The sequence below is a fragment of the Ambystoma mexicanum genome, chromosome 3p (genome assembly GCF_040938575.1).
Source record: "Ambystoma mexicanum isolate Mex_15411 chromosome 3p, UKY_AmexF1_1, whole genome shotgun sequence".
Lineage (NCBI taxonomy): Eukaryota > Metazoa > Chordata > Amphibia > Caudata > Ambystomatidae > Ambystoma > Ambystoma mexicanum.
In genome coordinates, this window is record NC_090925.1 from 1137025597 (window position 1) to 1137048907 (window position 23311).

General features: G+C 44.3%; 1 protein-coding gene across 5 annotated transcripts in view; it reads left to right on the forward strand.

The window, feature by feature from the left end:
• The window catches only part of FNIP1 (folliculin interacting protein 1), a 735567-nt gene that overhangs the window by 115344 nt on the left and 596912 nt on the right, over positions 1–23311 (forward strand). Inside the window, exon 1 of one of the 5 annotated variants that reach the window (XM_069652528.1) lies at positions 20680–21314. The exons of the other annotated variants lie outside the window; for them this stretch is intronic. Coding sequence (XP_069508629.1) covers positions 21304–21314 — 11 coding nt within the window. The 5' untranslated portion in view covers positions 20680–21303. Of the gene's footprint in view, positions 1–20679; positions 21315–23311 lie in introns of those variants that run through there. 5 annotated transcript variants of the gene reach the window in all.

Here is a 23311-nt window from a genome sequence, read left to right on the forward strand (position 1 = left end):
CTCTTGTAGCCCTGAATTGTCTTTAAATCCCCAACAAGCCCATCAGTGGGTGCCTCTATCTCGAAATACCTAATCTGTTCAAAATCGAGTCTAAGAGACTTGCATGCTTGGAATCTGGCTGCAGTAGCGCTTAGTGCTCCAGATACGATTTTGAGGTGGGAGTATTTTACTCCCTATTTTTAAACTTTCAGAGTGAATGTGATTTCAAGAGCTTTCTCCTTGCGAGGAAGTAAAAAGTATTGGACATACAGCCCATGTGTGCAGGGAGTTAAAACTGTATGGAAATCATTAGCATGTGGCAGCTTTCTCCATTATGATGCTTTCCTCACATAGAACAGGAACGTTGTGAGTCTCAAGAATACAAGATTACCACACTTGGAGCAGGTAAATTGTGGCTCACAACAGTAGCGGCTCCACTTGCATAGAGAGAGCTGCGTGGGATGGAGCAGTGCAAGCTCCCCCACACTGAAGAGGTAAATTACGGGCCTCACCACACCAGTGCAAGCTACACTCACATAACTGGAACATCATAGGACTCAGAAGTCCAAACTTCTGTCACAAAGGACTTGCCCAGCATGTGCCTCCCCGATAAAGCAGTGGGAGAACCACCCACATATAACAGGAACAGTTAATTGCCTCAGCAGTATCAGATTCGCAAAGATAGAACTAATATAACATTGATAGCGAATAGACAAAAAGCGCACGCTAACTCGAATCAGTAGCAGTAGGAATTCAGTCTTAGAAAACCTAATTTTTTGTATACCAATTCCCGGCCACTCTACAGCTAGTTAATCTCCTAAATCATGCTGCACAAGGGGATGTTAATATAATACAGAGCGATCATAAGTTGGTCAAGTCACCTTTCATTATTTCTCTGGCCATTTGATCTCTTCTTAATGTAGTAAAAAAATTTAGACACAAAAACCTAGCCAAATACACTGCAAAAAAACATAAATTGTATTTAGTGTTTTGAGGTTCCGCAGCAGAAGTCTCTTTTGATGTTTAATGAGAGACCTCATTTCTAGGAACTAGTACTACCTAATGGTATGCCAATGTTATGATACAACAGTGCAGAGGGGTATGGACTCAATGCAGAAAGGTATGGACTCAATGTTAGATTCTATATTTAATCTCATGGTCACGTTTTGGTTGGACAGAGTTAATGATTTGTTATTTACGTAACACTTTTGCTAAAGCGCTGTACATGAAACATATTTTCATACCATGATCACCAAACTCAAGTTGGTAATCCTTTATTGACCTCTGAAGGATGAAAGGTGAGTTGGCCTTTCTGGAATTCAAACCCCCGACCTGCATATCACACACAGATTGCAGCAGCAACTTATACTGGCTTACAGCCTACAGAGGTCAGTACACTGACTATCGACTGAGGTATAATAATCTAGAAGTTGAACAAACCGTGCATGAAGCTCTGCATAAAGAAGTTAAATACATATCTGGGTTATCACTATACAGGGACAGGTTTTGCCAAGTTTCAATTACAGATGTAACTGTTTCATGCACTTAAAGGAGAGTCAGGTTTTGGATGTTTTAATTGTAGTCTTGAGGATTTGACAGACTGAGACTTCTGTGATTGGTGTAATGCCAATCGCTCATCATTGAGCAAGGACTATGCTGCCACTGACCATTTATAGTAATTTAGCCCATTCACTGCAAGCGGAGGTTGAATGGATGTAAACTAGAGCTTGGATACCATTTTACACAGTTTTTATAATTGGAGTATACATTTAATTATAAGAGTCAACATGGTTTGCCTCCATAAGAGTGTAAAGAGTATGCCACAAGCAACCAAAACATGATCAAACTTGAATACGAATAGGACCCATTAGAAATAAAACTGTTGCTCAGCAAAGATGTTTGGTTTCAAACTATTAAGTTTGTGGAAAACCTTCTCCTACACAATAATGTGTATGAACACACCATATAGCTGCATGTTACGATAAATGAACATAGTTCAGGGTTCGAAAATGAGATTAAATGAGCAGGGTCTAAAACCAGCTCCTGGGTATCGGACACCGCATTGTAGGCAGGAGCTACCGAAAGGGGAACCAGGAGCTACCAGAGATGCTTCTCTAACTTGTTGTCCATTTTCTATCGACTATTGTGTTTAAATGTGTATTAAATGTATTCTAATTCTTCTTTATTACCATTCTAAAATGCTCAAAGTTAATGTCACATTTACATGTTTGGAAGGCACCAATTAGCCCTAGGAGCCAAAAGTAACTCTGGGAAGCAGTTGGTTTCAAGCTAACAAGGCTCTACTATGCAAGAAGCATGAGCTACATAGCTTGCAGCTCCCCTCAATTTTGAACCCTTCTGCACAGAAACTTTGAAAAATACTTTTGTGCAATGGAGGTTTGCTTTCACTGAAAAAAAGCATAATTTGTTACGAAAGATAATTCTCAGTTGTAACTCATTGTTTCATCTTATTAATTATATGATCCTATAAAGCCAGTAAAATATGCACAATGCTACTGTTTGCTCCATGAGCATCTAGACACAACACACAGCTGAACCTGAACAGAAAGAAACCCTTCCTTAAATCACTGTGTGCAGTTTCTTTCTGAAAGGCGTTAGAGAAAGAAATGTCTGTTTTTTAGAGGCTTTTCTCCATGGCCTGCAATTACATCCATGTAGATAAAAATCATAGGATGCATTCTGGTTTCTGTCAAGTAACCTGACCTTTACACTGCCCTCTGCTCTAAACTGGTGTGTGTCATTATGCAGGAAAAGAAAAAGATGTTGTATTTAAAGGATTTTAATGCATAAAAAGGCCTGGTACGATGCTTATCTGGAGGCCTCATAGCTCTAATAATTATCACTTGGATAGCAGGTTTAAGTGCATACCTAATGGATTCAAAATTGGGAAATGCCCCTTGTTTTTAGAAATAAATTGGTTAGTATCATATAGGCAATAATCGACTGTCACAGGATCCTGCATTAATGCATCACTCATTTTCCAAAATTGACTCCTAATGTAAACTCCTAATAAGTGATGGAAAAACAGTACAATTGTGAAGTATTCAGAAACTGAAGTAGAGGCAAATTCTGCTCATTAAGCACATGGGAGCAAGGGCCTAGAAACAAGGAGTTTATCAATCCAGGACTAGGTTCTGTGGACCTGGAACAAAAAAGTAAAACTTCAACTGGAAGGAGAGAAATGATGTCAAACATCCATCAATACTAGGTCTGTAGTTTCTTTAAGTAAAGCTTCAGGTGTGGCCACTCTTGCTGATGTATTCGGTTTAGTCATGTCCAATTGGGGATCCATAACTAAATTGAAATCTCTCTCCAATTAGCAGCTGCCAATTCTGACGTTTATCTACTTTTGAGAATACATTAATGTTTGGCGATCATTTTGGCCGTATAATGGAGAACACAGTGAATCTTGCATTTGTAATGCAGAATTTAAGACCTACCATATGGCATTGATCGTCCCTGAGAGACATTTATGCTACTATGGCTGTTGGGATGTACAAGAATTGCACATCCTTTTTCTTTTTCCTCCCCAGAGAAGGCAACAAATGACTGAAATGGTAACCATTTGGATCTTGGATGATGTTAATCCTTGTGCTTCAAAGTATTCTTTCAGAAGAGCAACATTTGTATTTATGTGTCTACGTTTCTTCAAATGCCCCGCACTTCTCTGGGGAATTGAGACCATGGACATTGAGAGAAACTATCGTTAGAGATGTGACTTTCATGAGAAAACGTTAGGCCATTGAGGAAAAAAACAATACATCACAGCTTTTGAATGTACACAAATCTTATCAATACCCAAAGACTGTTTAACCATGTCTTGCAAGTTCCATAGAGGTCCATGGTCCATGCTGAGTTGACAAAAACAAATCAAAGGTTGGCCCATGTAAGACCCTTATCTCGCATCAAATTAGACAGAACGTTAATTTTTGTGACGCGCAAACTGTTAGCTAAAGCTTAAGAATCTAGGTTAAGCATTGGTTGTCTTAGGGCCATAAAAGCCCTTTATCATTCCCCCCCTACCCCCCAGCAGATGGTTACACAACTCAAACTATAAAAACAAATTCATTATACCCTAGTAGGGAGACTGTAGAGTGCAAGATCCATGTTTAAGCACCATCCCATCAAGGGTTGACACCATTGCCTATCAATTTGCGGAACGTCATTAGTGAAATAGCTCATGGCTAGAATGGCGGGGGTCCTTTAAGAATTTCTAAGATTTTTAGAACTTAAATGGAACGATTGTGCAGGGCGCTGAGAGTAGGAAGAGAACATTCTTTATATTGCCAAATGGGGGTGAGCGGGTTCCCATTCAGTAGAAGGGCTAGGATAGCCGGGATTTCTAGTTTTATTACCATTTATTTATCATTCTTGAATGTCTGTATATTGTTTAGTACCATAGAAGCTGTCCTATGTAGTTGTGACCGAATGTACGAAGCTAAGATGGAATATGCCAGATGTGTTTAAACATGTTATGCTAAAAATAATGAACTAGTTGGAACATCTTACCCAGCCCTTACATAAACAGTTCTAAGATGAGTATGAGGTGAAATGGGGCAGGAGGTGTGGGAGAAAAGCGGATGACCAGAGTCATTGAAAATTAATGGAGGTGGTCTAAAATTAGTCAGTTGGCCAAGGGTTACTTAGGCACACTTAAAACAGCCAAGCAATGGTGTTGTATTAGGAGTGTGGCCAGGGGAGGGACTAGCGGGAGGGATTGATTAATTGATGTATGTATTCATGCAAGCAATAGGAATTCTAGAATGTAGTAGTGGCACACTAAATGTGCAAACGTCAACATTATGCTCATAGTGGCACATTCACAATTTTAGGACACGTTGCAGCGAAATAATGTCTATGTATATTTTTGATTAAATGAGACTAATGGGGTTTCTGGTTTACCTAGTATTTTTCTGCCACATTCTATTAACATTTGTGCCTTGGCAAAAATGTATTCTAGGTATGATTTACATATGACCTGCACTCTCCCATGCACACATGTGATGACGAAGTTGTTATTCACTTTGTTGAATTTGTGGACCTTATGTAATAAAACACTTGGGTGTCTTTTTTTTATCTCAGTTGATCCATATATCCTGAGATGATTTTGAATTTGGCAGTTGTACGTGATAAAAAAGAGCGGGCAACCAGATATAATCCAATTATTCAACTTGGCAATTTTGTGCTAGCATCTCCTAAATGCCATTAGCCAGGACTTTACCAAGAAACATTGAGGTCAGTAGACCAATAATTGTCATTACTCTGGGTAATCCTTCTGGAGAGCCCTTTGATTCTTTTATAGAGTACAGTGCTTCTATGGTGGACAGCACACCAGAGTCATTGAATATACGCTAACCTTTAAATGGGACTTTTATCGGGACAGTAGGATTGGCTCAGCACTCCCATGACATGAGTACCTCTCGCTGTATCGCTGGTCGTGGTTATTCTTTAGAGGCAAAAAGATCTTCTTGATAGACTTACTGGATCAGTGGTAACAGTTGCAAGTTACTACCCAGGGGTAAACACCTAGAATCCGCATTTCGCCACATGCGCAGCACGCCATTTCTTACTGGCCAAGAGTGCATTATCACTAGTCGTGAGCGAGTGTAAATTTGGAGGTCTCTACCGGATGACTTTATGTACATGGCCTCTGACGATGTCAAAAGCCTGTTGGACCTAGAGACCCAAGCTACTCCTCACTGATGAGGCCCAAGCGGCCTAAACATGTTTGGGGATGCTTGTAGTCTCGTGGAGAAGGATGGGACCAAGCAGTTCAGGCTGGGCTGTCCCCTTTGGGGTGGGATCAAGCCTGATTTCCAGATGGTCTTTCTCCGTTTGTAATGGCTTGGCAGGCAATGAACGATGGTCTGTAGGGTTGCCCAGAGCAACAGGCAGAGGTTACTAAACCTTCCAGTCATTACCTCTTGTGTTTTGCCAAAAGGCAGCCAAGATCACTTAATCTTGTCCACATGGGCACAGACTCTAACAGATGCCAGTTCCAGACTCTTGAAGCAAAGTGTTTAACAGTTCAGGATAAAAGCTGCCAGAATCACATGTGTGTTGCCTGTAAAATGTTTTGTCGGCGTTGTATGCCCAGGCTACCTTTTTTCTCTTGCTGTCTTTTTGTTTGTGTGACAGTTATCCCAGCTGTGTTGAGATCCTGCTTAGTGAGACTGCTTTGTTTATGTATACACAGTGTGCTGTTTGTCTTTTGTGGGGGGGAGGCTCATGACCATACACGTCTGTGTGCGCAGACGGAGCAGCTATGACTGCGTAAGCGCGCATATCACAGTATCAATGTCTCCCTCTGCATTCGTGAGGAGCGGCTGTTCCAGTCCAAGCACAACGAGATCCTGACTGAGAGAAGCAGTGGGCCGTGAATGCGCAAATAGGTTTTGTTTTCACACTTTAGAGCCGTTCCCAACACGTCCTGGAACATACATGCGCGGATTGGCAGGCCTACTGTTTGCGTGCTTAGCTGAGCGGTTGATCAACCTCAAGTTGGCTTCTTACATCATTAATAGTGTAGCCAAACCACTGTTGAGGAAATAGTTCGTTTTTGCCACTGTTGCATACATTATCTTACAAGCCCGCAAAACCCAATGTGTTGCATTAACCTTGTATGCATTTTTTTTTTTAAATGAACGTGCACCAAATGCCCCCTTTGTGTCTTTCATTTTTAGTATTGGCAATTAGGTGGTGCTGAAAGTGTTATCCACAAGCTGAAACTTATAAGCATGGGACATGGGTAGTGAAGGTTGGAGAGAGATGGTATGTGAGGAGGAAAACACAGCCCTTTAGTGTTACTTCGCTTATTACCCACCTATTGACCTTCCGTGGCCATTCCAGCCTTTGTGGCCATTAGATAGACTTGCACGCATTGCCACAATGTGTCCAGGTACGAATGCCATTTGCCAGCTGTTGTGACCTTCTGGACAGACAGTACCATTAAGCAGTGACTGGAAAATACTATTAAATTACTCCACAAAAGTAACTGCTGGCTTTGCCACTGCTTGTTTTGACGTTTTTATTTTATTTTTTGGCGTTCAGTAGCATTTCACCATTTTAAATTTCCCTCAAATGTATAATGTTTTTATCTGGGCCGAAGTCCCAATTTATACACATATATAATGCGCGCCTTCGCTCTCTCCCTCCCACTCCGTGTCTCTTCAACCCCCATAGGCTGCGCAACAAATCTTAGTAGTTCTTTTTCTTATGATGGATATCCATCTGTTAAGGAGAGTCTCACAGATTTAAAAAAACATTTTTTAGAATCTCTGGTAAATGTATTCTTCCATAAAGTCAGATAAGCTAAACCGTCTTTCAGACTGTGCTTTGTTTTTTACAAATTGGTGTTGGTGGGTTTTTATCCAGGCGGGCCTGGCAGCCATTGAGTGTATAATTGAACTTACCAGCGTTCATATGGCACCACTCTGTATAGTTGCTGCTGGGCATCAGTAATTTAATTGGCATACCAGCAGCATGTTAGTAGAAATGGGTCTTCACTTTTAGAAAGGGTCTCGGCTGACTAGTTCACTAAAGTTTAAGCGCGTCTTTGCCAAATCTGCTACAAATGTGGTGGCAGTCTACCAATTGGTGTGGACACTTATGAGTACTCCAGGTACATGTCTTTCAAAGGATTTGTCACTGGTATGTATCTCGCAACATTTATTTAAAATTTTGCATTGCCCTTTTTTTGGAATAAAAACAAGAATCCCTTGAAAGGAAAGATTGCATTTTAAAATATCATTTTGGATCTCCTGGTAGCTTTTTTGTTGTTGATATATACCATATGTGGTTTGATGTGTCCTATTGAAATATACAGTTAAAATGGGTAGAATACCCTTTGAATTTAATTTGATTGCCAGCCTACTTTCTAATGACCCATTCAACTGTCAGCTTTGTTTACCCTCTCTGGGGCCAGGTTTTACCCTGTGACAAATGTCTACTGCTCTGCAGAAGTAGATGGAGGTGTAGTGCCTAAACCGCTTGTGCAGCCCCACACTACTAGAAACCCAACAGTGATCCCAATCATAAAGGTGAAACAGGAAGAGTCTAGAGAAATTCCTCTCCCTCCTTTTGTGGTGACGTGGGCAGGCTCCATACTCTTAAGAGTGGTGTGAATGTTCTAACCTCTCGCCCTGCCCTGACTTTTCAACCAATACCTGGCACCTCTTGCCTATTGCATTTCCATATTCTGCTCACATTTCCAGTGCATTGCTGATGACACCCAACTCATTTCCAGGCTTCCTTCAGCCGCCTCCTGTCCTTCCCTCATCTATGATTGCCTAATCGCCATTCAAAATTGTTGTGCCGCCAACGATCTTTGTCTAAATGCCAACAAGACTGAGATCCTCCTCATTGGCACACCTGCACCATCCTTTCCCCTCACTCTTTGGCCGGCCTCCCTTGACCCTCCTCCTAACACTACCTGCGAGGCTAAGAACCTCGGGGTCATCTTTGATTCCACACTTTCTTTCTCCGCACACGTCTGACGTCTCTAAAAAGTCTAACTTCTTACTGCATCTCCGTAGAGGTACGCTGCCTTTTCTCTCCTTCTCTCAAAGCTCACTGTCTCCCAAGCTCTGGTTCTCTTTCGATTAATGTAACAGCCTCTTTCTAAATCTACCTCCTTCCACTCTCCGCCCTTTGCAACTAATCCAGAACAGAACTGCGAGACTTGTCCTTTGCCTCAAGCCCTGGGATCATATTGCTCCAACTCTGAAATCCCTTCATTGGCTCCCAGTGGATGCAAGGATTACATTTAAACCCCTCTGCATTGTTCACAAGGCCTTCTGGGGCCTGGGTCCAAAATAGCTTCAACTATCTCTCTGTAGATACCTCCCCCTCTTGAGCCCTTCGCTCCTCTAAATCCCTCAGGGTCAGTCGTTTTTCAAAGAAACGAGCTGGGGGTAGTTCTCGGTCTTCGCCTGGGTCCTCCCTTTGGAACAGCCTCCCTGCCATCGTGAAACTCGAGGAGAACCATCTACGGTTCCGGAAGCAGCTCAAGTCCTTCCTCTTCGCTTCTGCCTTTGCCCCTCTTCTCACCTGCTGATCTGCTATGTTCTCTCGGCACCGTGCACCTGGCCACCCTCTGTCCTTTGAGCCCAGGTACCCTACTCACCCTACCTCCCTCCTGCACTGCCTGCGGGCCACCCTTTGCACTGGGGTCTGTATCTGTACCCCTACAGTTCCCCACCCACTTTTCTTCGGCACTTATTCAGATACATCCTTTCTGACTGAACTTTGCCACTTGCTGGCTGCACTACCACTGTTTATCAACTTTATTTACTGTACTTATTATTATTTAATCTGTTCTCTCCGCTGTTCTGCACTTTCCACTTTCCCTTTCCCATGCACTTGTGCGCTCTTAATGTCATTGGGCCAAGTAAGATCGTTGTTTTTTTTCCTCCCCTGTCCGCCTCCCGTTGCCTGAATGCGCTCTGAAACACTTGTGTACGAGCGCGATATAAATAAAATATCCTATATCATACCATATCATATAACAGTAACAACCCAAACTACAATAATACAAAGATTACTAAATACAATTAAACCAATATGCCATTAAATATCTAGAAAAACACTAACAAAAACCGAACCCTTGTGGAGAGAACACATGAATTGCAGAATAGATGTGCAATAGCACTCTGGCTACTGAAGCAGGGCTATGTTGGCAAGAAGTTGCAGCAATGTCACTTTGAAAATGATCCATAAGGGTGGCTTTTCTGTCACTATAGTCTCAAGTAGAGCAGGGTATCTGGGCATTTAAATAATACTATACCTTATGCATGGGTGTTTTAGCAGTGCCGAACCAGGCTTATAGACACTGTGCTTGCTGGTTGAAACAGGCTTGAGTGTGGCGTTGGGTGCTGATCCAGGTGGTGCGTCGAGTCCGGTTCGAAGCAGATCTGAGTTGAGTTCAATGTTTAGTTAGATTCGATGGTCAAGCTGGTTCCAGACGATGAGTAACGCAGGGTTCGAGTCTGTGCATTACACAATGAGTCAAGTGGTTCCGGTCGAGGTCTGGGTCTGGTAGATAATGAAGGTCCTGACTTTTCAATGCGTGTTTCGAAATATGTGTAGCTCAAAGCCTTCCACAGTTCTGAGTTGTATTTGAGCGCTTCTGGTGTGATGGAGCATTGAACCGGTGTGGAGGATGCAAGTGGTGGTTTGAAGTTTGAGATTGCCAAATACAGCATTGTGCATGTCTTTTGTGGTTCGAAAGCTGCAAACATTGTAGAGTCAGTACAAGAGTGGTTTGAAGCATTGAAACGGGAGTCAAAGCTGCCTTAAGCTTCTCAGGATTCTATGGGTCACACTCCAGGGGGTCTAGGGCAAGGTGATTCCTTTTTCCTTTATGCTGCAAGTCCAGGGAGCTTTGGCCCATAGCGGGGTTCCTTCACCTCCCGTGAGCAGCTTGTTTCCAGCGCAGATGGCAGAGTGGTCAGGCTTTGGTTCAAACAGCAGTCACTCCCAATGTTTCTTGGGGATGGTTAGGGGACAGAGCCATCTTCTGTCTTGGATGCACCGGTTTTCACCTCTGGCAGAGGACTTTTGAATGGACTGCACTCCCAGCAGGGTCCAACGAATTCTTCTAGTCATGTGGGAAATCTAAAATCATAGTAGGTGTGGGAGACCCCTTCCTCATAAAAGTAAAAGGGAATGGGAGATTGGACAACAGCAAGTCAGCTGTATATGGTCCAAACATTGTTGCTGGGACAAGTGACCCTTGCCTTCTTGCATCATACTCAAGAGTTCCTTGTCTGCAGGAAGTGCAGGGGACAGGAAGGAAAGAGCCCCAACGAAAAGCAAGATATTTATTAATGTATTGCTTATACATCAAGGAATTGTTTCAAAGTGCCCACAGGGCAAAGAGGAGGGAACAAAACAGGACAACTGGCTGAATTAACAATGAGTAAAAGGCAGAGGCGGTCCTACTAGGCCCTGTGAACATTCAGAATGTGCTGGTGCCGAGAGAGACCGGGGAGGGGGGTAAGTGCTGGAGGATACCCAGAGGGGGACGTGCCAGAGAGCCAGTTGCAGGTAAGTGCAAGGCAGTGAACACTTGGTAGGAGAGCTGTTACCTGCCAGTCCAATAAGTGCAGGCCTGTGAGAGATGGGCAGTAGTTGGCTGGACATGAGGGTTTGGTGGAAGGCTTTTTCAGGAGTGGGTGAAACGGGGAGTGCTTGAACAAAGAGGGGAAAGACCCGGAAACAAGAGGATGATTACAGAAATCAGCAAGTGCAGGGGCAAGGGAGCCGATGTTGTCCTTAATAGTTCTGGAAGAACAGGGGGGGGGACTTGTTTGGAAGATACCTTCATAGAGCAGACCACTCTAGTGACCTCGCCTGATGTGATGGGAGAGATGGAGGAGAGTGTGGGTGAGGGAGGGCAACACCCTCCTCATCCCCTTCTCCCTTCTCCGGCTCTTCTAACCCTAACCCCTTCTCAAGCCTGCAGCTTCAAATGTCCTTTGGTATGCAACACCTGGTGTGAGACAGGCCTCTGCTATTTGTGCACATTTTTGAAGTATGGTTCCCAGGATATCTCCTCTTCAGAGCTCCTGTGCTTGAGGGGATGCGTTACCCTGCCTTCCGGAGAATCAAGAGAGCAGCTTGTGCTTATTGTTCCACTTGCTAAATTGAAGACAGGTAGGCTATTCATGAATCCACATATCCTTCCCATTGCTGACCTCGATAAACAGGGGCTTTAATAATTGTGCACTATGAGTCAACATACCAAAGCCAGATGTTTTGAATCAGAGGTGCAGCAGTTAAATGCAGCCTCTGTCTGCAGTGACTGTATCACAGCAGATGTCAAAAAGGCAGGTATGACCTTTGAACCTGCCCTTTTCCACAGGAGAGCAGGTACTGCAGATGTCAGACTGACATGTGTGCACTATGTTTTTGGCATGGTGCTTTTGAAAAGGGTGTCTGATTAGCAGACCACCTCTGGTAAGCGCTAATCAGGACAATGAAGCCAGGGCACAGTAAAACAGGTATTTATTATATGGCAGGTATTTATTATATGGCTGTTCCCAGCTCCCTTTGCTCCCTGTAACCGTCACCGCCTCCCCGCCAGCCACAAGCATTCCACACATCCTCTCCCCATACATTTATAAAGAGATTTCCTCCCCAACACTTAAAGTCACAGGGTGAGACCAGGATCTGAACATTACTACAGAAGACAAATGAACAAATATAGAAATTGAACATAAATGCAACTATATACATTGTAATTTCAAACCAGGTGTACCTTATATCAAGGCCTTAGATATCTTTAAATATAAACACCATGCAGGCTCTGGTGTACCGTCAGCGACCAACCACATAGTCATCCCACCTCGAAGGGAACTAGTACCCCTGCAAACTCTAATCTGCTCTAAACGCATCTTCTCATCTGATGCACCTGACTGCGTGTACCCAACACCATCAGACATTTCCACCCCAGACAGCACCGCATCCTTCTGTGATCACACTCCCACTCAGTCCCCTACAGCATCCCCACATTCCCATTCATGACTGAAATTCTTTTGGTCTCTGAAAGCTTTTCGCCTACACACACACACACACACTTCCCTTAAATCTGGGATTGCGAATCAGCACCACATCCCCAACCTTGAAAAACTTCTACACCACCCTATGCTGTTGATCATATTCATCCTTCTATCCGCTTTGTGCATCATGCTCTCTGTTCATCACCATTCTGCGATCCACAGCCTTAGCTAGACCCAACCATGCAGGACAAAAACTGGTCCCCGGTTTAATACCCTTGACGGAGACAAATCGAGACACCCCGTTACAGAATGAGGGTGATATGATAGCTCACATCGCAGACATTTTTAAAAAGTCCCACTACCAACTGCACCTTCTCAGAGGTATTGTACCCTTTCTCACCTTCCCCCAGAGGCTCACTGTCCCAAGAGCTCTTGTCCTTTCTAGGCTGGACTACTGCAACAGCCTCTTTCTCAACCTGCCCTCTTCTATCGTCCATCCTCTTCAACTCATCCATAACAGAACCACGAGACTTATCGACCGCATCTCTCCGGCGCTGAAATCCCTTCATTGGCTCCCTGTGGCTGCAAGGATTAAGTTCAAGACCTTTTGCATTGTCCACAAGGCTTTTTGGGGCTTGGGCCCACTCCATCTGCAACGCTCTTCCTAAATACTCGCATTCCCGAACCCTCCGCTAGTCTTGCTCCAACTCTCTGCGGGTGAGCCGCTTCTACAAGCAGAGACTTGGGGAGGAGATCTTTAGCCACTGCAGGTGCTTCCCTCTGGAACAGCCGCCTGCTTCTCGCCAGCTTGAGCCACATCTCCTTAAGTTCCGGAAACTCCTCAAGACTTTGCTCTTTGCCGCCTCCTTCTCTCTCCCACTCCCCTGCTAACCACCTCTTTCTGCTCTCTTGCTCTCTCTCCTCTACTTCTGCTCAGTTTCGCTTACTGGCTGCTTGGTGTACCTTCAGAGCATCGCATGTCCCAATCTTCCTCGCCAGTCTCCTGCACTTGCACCCAGGCCTTCACCTTGCTGCAGCACTACTGCACTTCGGTTACAACCCATTACACTTAACCCATGTTTTGACGGATTGGGCGCACTTGGTCCCTATTGCCGCCCACGCACATCCTTTTCTGTTCACCTGCATAATCTGAATCTACCATGCCTATTAAAAGCGTTTGTCTTATCTTCCTTATGTCTTCCCCTCCCATGCGTGGTTGCCCTTTGAAACACTTGTGTATAAGTGCATAACAAATAATAAACCAATTCCACAATATCTCCATCACCATCTCTTGCCAAGACGTGCCCACTTTCATTGCCAACTGTATCCTCCTTGATCATCCTGTTCACCCTTTCCACTAGGGCATTAGCTTGGGGGTGATAGAAGACCTTCCTAAAGTGTCTAATGGAATACTTTTTGAGAAACTCCTGCATCCTGCTTGAGGTAAACTGTGGACTTGTCCTTAACCATGTGTTGTGGAAAGCCCTCTCTGAAAAACATACTCTGCAGAAATGCAATCATTTCTCCAGTGGTGACCTCCTTTAATTGTTTTCCGTTCTATCCACTTGGAATGGCAATCAATCTTGACAAGAATGAAACTTGCACCCCAACCTAACTCTTTAATTGGTCCCATAACTTCTACAGCCACTTTGGTGCATGGGTGGCTAGGAACCTGAACTGGGCTCAGCAGAACACTCCTGCACTCCTTGCCTTTATCCGCCATCAAACACTCCTGACGCACTCTAATGTTGCGGACCATCATAACATCTATGTTTGGCCACCAGAATTCCTCACGCAGCCTCCTCTTGGTGAGACTGTGCCCCAAGTGGCCCTCGAGCCAAATCCATGATGCCTTCTCGCAAACCGTTAGGTGGAATCACCTTTTCACCATCTTAAATACACAACGCATCCTTCACTTAGTGCCACGCTTCCATGTCTCTTCCTAATGTGTTTCTATTTGGCCAGCCACTAACCATCCATTCCTTCAAACATTGGAAAACTCTGTCCTCGTTTTCAACCTGCACCCCCACCCTCGTCCATTGCAGGCATATCCATGCTTGCTACAACCATCACATCTCCCAAGCTATCTCCAGTATTTCCACATTCCTCATAAGGTGAAAACACTAGCAAACTGGACAGGCAGTGAGCAGCTGTGTTCTTCTCGCCATGTAAATATGACACAATAAAATGTTATGCTTGCAGCCCCAACACCCACATAGAAATGCACTGTGATGCATTTACAACACTTTTAGATGAGAACAGTTGCACTAATGACTTATGATCAGACTTGACAGTAAATTCTTCTCACCACAAAAAAAGTGCAATACCCAATGGCCCAAAACACTGCCAAAGTTCCTCTGTGTTACATAGTATTTGCACTCCGCTTCTTTCAGAGGTCTCAAAACAAATGCAACCACTTGTTCACCTTCTGCATGAACATGTGTAAGTGTAGCACCTAATCCTAAACCACTTGCATCAACTGCCATTATAGTCTGCTTCCCATACTCAAAGCGTCCAGAGTTCGAGTACTATCTTTCTGGATACCGTTGCATGCTTCGTCCCACCTGATCATTACTCCCTTCTTCAATAGTCCTCTCAGTGGCATTGACGAGGTGGAAACATCATGCACAAACATATGAACATATTCTGCCAGATGTAGTAAAGAGCGCACTTGCTCCTTTTCTTTCGTTGTGGATGCCAATACAATCACAGCTACAAGCCCATCTCTTGGTCTGACCCTGTGCTGCTGACAACTTGTGGCCTAGATAATCTTCCTCTTCCACTGCCAATTTGCACTTTTCGCCGAGCACTGTTAATCCTTTGCACTTAAGGCGATCCAACACAGCCTCCAAACAACGATCATGATGACTTGTGTCCTCACCATGAATTAAGATGTAATCTTGGAACACCATCACATTTTTAAGACCCTCCAATGCTTGCTCCATGACTCGTTGGAAAACTGCTGCTGCTAATCCCAATGGCATGTGACAACTTGAATGCACCCAACGGGGTGATCAATGATGTAAGGTGCTGGCAGTCCTCCGTCAATATCTGGTGGTATGCCGAGGACCGATCGATCACACTGAAGACTTTTGCTGTGCCAAACATGTCCAATCTCTCAGATATCTTTGGCAGAGGATGTCTGTCCACCCATATGGACTTGTTGAGATCTCTGAGATCCACACACATGCAAATACGGCCCTTGGATTTGGTCACATTAATGATGGGTGCTAGCCACTACAACCCCTCTATCTGTTGAATGACTCCTAAGTTTAACAACCTGTTAATTCCTGCCTCAAGGCATCTTTCATGGGACCGGACGTACCGTATGTACTACCGACAGTGCACTTTCCTTAAGCATTGTACAGTGTTGGAAGTCGTTCAGTTTCCCAAGCACATCCGAAAACACTTATGGGTATCTTTCCGTCCATTTATCCGTCAGACACTGGAGTGGAACTAAACGCGTCCATGCCAATGCAGAGTGTATCTTGTTCTTCACAACCTAGAAGAGGCGACCCTTTCAAAGCCACACAAACCCAAGCTTCACACTTGCACTCCTTATATCCTACTGTGGCATGGAATGTCCTTAATAGGTACATTTTTATTTCTCCATATGCTACATGATTAATATCCGGCAATACTAAGTACTCTGGATTCTTTTCTCAACTTTTGTACATGTCAATTGATATTATTATCCACCACTAGCCACTGACTACTTTCATACTGATTGGGGCACCATCTAGGAGAAAAGTGTCAAAAGGTACCCTTTCGGCGATGCAAGTGCTGCCATTTCAAACGTGTGATTGCTAGCGCCCATTGCAGCATTTTCGACTGACTTGACAGCATTGTTGAATCCTTTGTCTAGACCCAGTTCTCTGTATGCTCAGGCATAATGTCCTTTTGTCTTGTATCTCATGCATACCGTATCCAGAACCGACTATTAGATAGGTGCTTAGGGCTGCTGCACCAGAAACATCTTTGATCTCTCATCCCTTCTACTCTCTCCTTCTCCCTGGCCTGCCTGATGGCACTTACTTCATGAATTACTTTGTGCTTATCCATTTCATTTGTTTTACATATTTTGCTGTTTCCTTGATACTTTGGGGGAATACTAACAGCAATTTCAAAAGAGGCATCTTTGGCCAACAGTCTTTCTAAAGGTCTTTCTAATGGCTAAAAGGTAAGTGTCAAATTGTTTTTTACACTGATTCCATAAAATGGTGTGCCAGCTTCTGCCAAAAATGCGGATGCCATACTCGCAGCAGTCAGAGGTAAATGAAAGCGGTTTATAGCATACATATCCAACATATCCAACGGTTACCTGAGGCAATGCTTGTTGTACAGTTGGTTGTGCTGCAACGTGTGCTAGAAAGCACAACACCGAAGTGATTCAACATTCTATTTTTTTCTACGGCACCTCCAATATGGCCACCGTTAACTCGTGTTTTTTCGCAAAATCAAAGCACTTCTTCAAAAATGTTTTTTCCGGTCCACTCACCGGCTTGCACAGTGTTAATCCATGGCACCGGTCCGTCAGCTGCCTGGACCAAGAGCCTGCACATCAGGCTCAGGGCGGTGTCAAACCGCACCCGACACTGATGTCCCTCAGGAAGTGGCTGCCATGCCGCTCCCGTCCATGACACAGGCCCGGGTCCCTCAGAAGCTCCTCGCCTATGTAGTAAACTCTAACTAGGATAACAGAGCCAGGACACAGTAAGACTGGTCTTTATTATATGACAGCCCCTGTGCCATTTCTCATCTTCCCCGCTCCCTCCAACCCTCACCAAATCCTCTTGTGCCCGCCAGCCCCAAGCATTCCACACCACCATTTCTGAGATGGTTTATCTGCAGCATTTGATTTATTAAAAATCAAAAAAGCTCAGGCCAGCTCACTCACCAGATTGCAATCCCTCAAACAGCAATTTGGGTCCACTCTCCTTTGTTTTCTCTAGGAAGGTTTGTCACCTTCACAAGAAGACAAGAAGTACCCCAAGCAGTCTGTTGGGCACAAGTACTTCAAAGTCACATTCTGCCAGGAAAATTGAGTGCTCACACAGGAATGTTCATTACTGGAGTTCCTTTTCTGAATGGGAAGTGTAGAAGCTAAAGTTACTAAGCAGAGAAGTTGCAGCCAAGAGTGGGGTCCTACCATCTTTGGATGTTTTAGGCCACTCACATTTCCAGTGCCCACTCACTGCAGACAAAGCCCTCTGGGTCTGACATCAGGAAAAGATTTTAGCCCAGTAGCCATGATCATACCCTCACAGAAGGCTTGAAATGGATCAACCAACAGTGGCAAATTGACTATTTAAGGTGTTGGAACTCCCCTCCATGAAGTCCTCTTTGGACATTAGGTTTCACATGGACCTTCATTGAGGTGTATACTGCACAAAGTCCTCTGCCATACAGGTGATGATAAAGCTCCTGAAGAGGGAGCAAGACCCTCCCCATACTCATCCCAGAGAACCACTAGAGGTGACCTGCTGCTGGAATAAGACCTACATACCTACCCAGACCTCTGCCTACTGGAAGTGCTTGCTGTCAACCTTCCTCGGTTGGAAGAGCAGAAAAGTAGTCTCCTTATGAATAGCTGCAGGCTATGGTCCACTCCTCTTACTGCTTGTGAGCAATTCCTATCTGGACATTGCCTGCCTTTCCCACGCTCCTTCAAGCCTAGAAACACTTTGTACAGGCGCGTTCTAAATGTCTCATCATGTGCTGTTGCCACTTGTTGAACCCCGCTACGTGTTGTAACCAGTAGACCCTCTCACCACCCAGATTAAAATGTCCTCCTTGGAAAGCTGCCAGACTCCCAGATCGACGTTGTTGGACCATAAGAACAAAACTCAGTGTATGTAGTGCTTTTGTACCCTTGGTTTGGTTTTGAGGACCCTAGTGACATTTAAGACCCCACGCTTTTACTTTTCTAAAAGACATCCACTTTGTGCTTAAACATTGCTGCAGAGACTATTGACGTTCTAACCCCATCTTCAGATCCAGAGTTCCCTGTTCATTCCAAAATGTGCATACTCTGTGCCTTCCTTTAAATGGTGGGATATTGGTGTATTAGTCTGTTTATATTTATCAGTTTATTTAAAGTCTCCTATGTTTTTAATAGAACCTTGATTGGTTATTTCCTTGATTTTTTGGTATTGCAGTACTATTGTTGTTTTGGATGCTTTTTTGCTATCTCGCATCCCTTTTGAAGAGCATAGCCTGCCCTTGGCCGCGTTACCATAACGGAATGAGTGAGGTATGCCTGTTGGGGTGTGCCTCATGGCAGCTGCTAGGCAAGTGCAGCGTGTACAGCTGCACTTGGCCCTGCACTCATTGGGCCTCACGCAAAGCCTGACCCTCTTTCGCCTCTGAGAATCTTCAGCGCTGTAGTCCTTGGCCGATCAACCATCACAAGGCCTCATGACCATTCTCGGCCAGGCCAGGCCTGGCTTCTTTCAAAATGTAAACGCACATCAAACAGTGCGGGACCTTTGTTCTCATGTGCGTTTACATTGTGAAAAAGCCAGGATAGGCTGAGAAGGGTCCCAATCCCATTATTTGACACAGATGGGCTCATAACCTTAGCAAGAAGGTGTTCACTCAAAATAAAGCTCCCCTTCTAAAAGTGTGCCATGATGTCTGACATGTGAGAAAGGGTTGCTTCATATGAATAGGCAAATGCTCTTAACATCTTGCCAACAGCTTGATGGAGATTTGTGGCTAAAGTAACCTTTATCCATATAGTGGTCTAAAAAAAAAAAGATTCTATTTTCAGGCTTGAAATATTTTGCATCATGGGTCTTCTAGTTTTCCATTCAGGATGTGGAAAATAAAGCCACAACAATATTCCTTTACTTTAACATGTGTCTCTAAGAATTAATTTATTGTAATGGTGCTATAATATCAGATGTGTATCTTATAAGTAAACTACCTGAGCTCTGACGTTTCTCAGGGCAGAAGTTCCTGTTTTTTCCCATTTGGATGCTGGGCCATGTAGTTTTTTCTCTCCTGTTTGAAATTTCGGAAAGCATGAAGTCCCAGAATTCCAGGGAAATCGGGCCTGGATGGCATTCTCCTGCATGGGCACAGGACACTTTGGAGCTCTGCTCTACGAGGCATTATTGTAGGCCATGAAACCCTAACTTTAGATGGTTGTGCTAAGTGGAGCTTGGAAGGTATGTGTTCAAGTGTCTTAAATGTGCATGGGTTAACATTCTAGCTTCACTGTTTAACCACGATTTGTGATTATGGGCAAATGTAATCAGCAAGAGCCATCATTAACTCTGTTTACATTTTGCTGCCAGTCACCAAATTGGCATGGGGCAAGTATTTCCCAACAGAGAATGAGTTGAACCTTTTGCTATGCCCTTTTATGCTGTTGAATCTTGTATAGCACATTGTGTGTGTGTGTTGGGGTAAGTAAAGGGGCAGGTAGACAAAGTACCTTTTTACTATGTGTGCCATAAATCAGTATGCATTCAGTAATGGTGGACATTGGGTTAATGTACCTACTACTGAGATTTACATTTAAACTGCTGGCCACGGGTTCCAGTCCCCTCAAGTCTCATCCTTCCGAGTTCAGATTGGAGTGATGTCACTTCCTGTGATGTGATATATGCAAATGAAGGTGTCGCATAATTAATTTTCTGCACGTGGCCCCACCATTCCTAGGGCGGCCCTGTTGTGCCTTATTCAACTGTGATTGGGATCACTGCTCGTTTTGGTAGTAGTGCGGCTGAGTAGGAGTTTGATTCAATGCCCGTCCCTTGTACTCTTCCAGAGCAGCAGCCATTATGCCAATTATAGAAACGATATGCACGCATTTTGGGTGGTATACTTTTGGGGGTTTTCGTACCAGCTACAAATCTCCGAGTTCTTTTTCTCTATATATTTTACGTGGATACATTAATGTAAACTCTATAACAATGCCGGTTGAAGAACAAATGAAGTCCCGTGATCTCTTCTGCGCCGTTGTAACCAAGACTGTCTGGTGTTCACTTCCTCTGTATAAACGCTTCTCCACCCCCAGTCCCCTACCAGTGGTGAAATGCTGCACGTACTGCAGGCGAAAACGAGAGCTGCTGGCTAGATGCCTATATATCTGGCTGGCATGACAGCTCGCAGTCACATGATGGCTGTTAGTGCCTTCCTCGCCACTTGTCTGCCTCTGCCCGTCAGCGGGGCTGAGCACTGGCATCCCGCAGCTCTCAGGAATGCCACCGAGGAAGGCGGCGGGAGCTTGACAGACCGCTCTCCTCTGTCAGATTTGGACAGGGGAGGCAGCGCGGCACCCTGCGTTGCCAGGAGGCTGAGCCCGGATCAGATTCTCTGAGGGGAGGATAAATGGAAGCTGCACGGGCAGTCCGCTCTGAACCCTCCTTAGCCAGCGCTTGCCTTTGTAATCGGGTCCATGGCTTCCTTGTCTTCGGTAGTAAGGCGTATGCTCAGACCAAGCGGTGACAGACAGACCATGTGCACCTCCGCGAAAACGCTGGACACCTTGCCACGTGCCTCCAGGACACCGTGTTGGCTCTGAATGTCTAGGGCAGGGTCGATGGATCTGCCCGCCCAGGCGCTGAGTTTGCCCCCGGCGTCTCGTTCTTCGGACTGTTTTTCCGGCTGCTGCTGGTGAGAACCCAGCGCTCAGTGTTGCAGCATGGCGAGCCGACTGCCTTCGGCAGGTCACCAGACAGTCCTGCGCTCTTGGATGACTATGGACCACGGCCATAACTAACCCGGACTGGCGCAGGCTGGGAGGTGGTTTTAAAGGAGACATTGGGACGGTGGTATTGCCGAGGGGACAAGCATGCAGCCCAGGTATAGGAAACGATTCATGTAAATAACCTCTGCGTTTACTCCTTGGCTTCCCACAAAGTATGTACGTTTTAGTGCGTGGGGGAGTGAGGTCAAAAATGCTGTTGATCCATTAACGAAACACAAGTTTTCAACTGTGTTGTGATCAGCCCTTGTGATGCCGTTCAACGATGTTATTTTCATAGTTCTATTCATGTGTATTGTCCTACACGCTATTGCTTGTCCATCAATTGGGACTTTCTTTTTTGCTTCCACTACACACGAACCTTGCCTTTACTTTCGGGTCTTAATGGAGGTGTGAGACCATGTTACCACTAATGATGTATTTGCATGTGTACCACATTGCATATCTATATTAACACTGTTTTAGTTATGAAATATATTTACTCTTCCTACTTAATATTTCTTCATTTTAAAATCCCAAGTGTACCACTATAAATACACTAAGATAATGGCTTTCAAGTTTTCCGTTTTGTGGCCTTGCAACTGGACAATTCTTTTCTTGTGAGATCTCAATTGTCCAGTGGTTTTGCAATCCTCCGTCACAAGTGACCAAAGAGATCCCACTCCTGCATTTATGATGTCGGGTATGACTTACTAGCAGCAAGTGTCGTTTGTGGTAGGTGACTGCAGCCCTTGGCGTCCCATCCTCCAACGTGAAAGGAAACCATCAGGACCCAAAAGCAAAAGATGGTTCTTTCCGAACACGTCTTCAATGCACAAATTGACTCTTCAAGTCACCTGGCAGTGACTTTCCTGTGTGAAGCCATAAGGGACATATAGTGAGCAATGTGCCATCTCACAAAAAAAGTTTGGTTATGTGGCATGGTATAGTGCAAATCCGCCATTCGTATGGTCTTGTAGCACTGTGTCAGTGGGACCATATAGGCTCTCTAAATAGGTTTCAGAACGAACATAAGAGGTCGATCTGACCAAGAAGGCCTCAGATGAGCTTAGATATCTCAGACATCTTTGAGATGGATATAGCTGTGGCAAAATTAGCCATAAATAAGTGAACTAAGGGAGTGAAATTGTCCGCAGAATTTGAAGCGAATTTCTGAATACCTTTATTATGTGCCTTCCATTGATGTTGCACCCGAATACATCAGTAAGTTCACTTTTCCAAAAAAGTCTTCTGTTATTTGATTTGGCAAATGAAAAACGTTTGAAAATGTGGGGTCTTGCAGAGACCCCACATTCTACCCATAGCTCAGTGCTTTTGTCATATAGAGAGAATTAAACCCGCTTTTGGGATCTTCTACTATCTTATGGTAGACTGGGAAGCCTTGATAGCAATGCCAACTGGATCCTTGGGCAGTGTGCAGTAGTTGTGAATGATTCTAGTGAATCCAAAACTGGTTTGTGGTCTCGTTTGTTGAATGGGAACAATGTCAAGTTGACCTTGGCAGGGAATCGGTTTTTGATAAACAGTGAATCACAAATGGTAACATTTTAAGGTTTTTTGTTTGAGAAAGAATTATTTTTTTGGTATGAGTTCATGCCCGAAATCTGTTTTAATGATTTCATGAAATTCATATTTTCATGTACAAAGGTTTTTACAAACCAAAATATGCACGAAAAACAGATGGTTCCCTGCTACCTCTTCAGCAGAGATTTTTTTAGAAAATCATTAGTGTGCCATCATTGCCATCATTGCACAATGTTCATACCTACACCAAGTGTGTTGAGAGTGGCTTCCTTTTGCAATAGACAAGCTTTTCCTTTGGCTTATGTGCTAGTAAGCGTTTTTATAAGATGACAGAACTAGACCTGTCTTGTGGCAGAGGATGTATCTGTGTGCCTTGTTTGAAAATCTTGACTAACTTTAGAAGTGTCCAGTAATGGGGGTTGCGACGGGGGAGGCCAGTGCTTATAATTTGGTATTTATTTTAGCTGTGACAATATTTGACGACACACAGCACTCTGTCTCCCTCATAGTTTTGTTGAGTTGCTCTTTACCTGGAAAAAGATCACTTTTGAAAGTTAAGTTGTGCTAATTT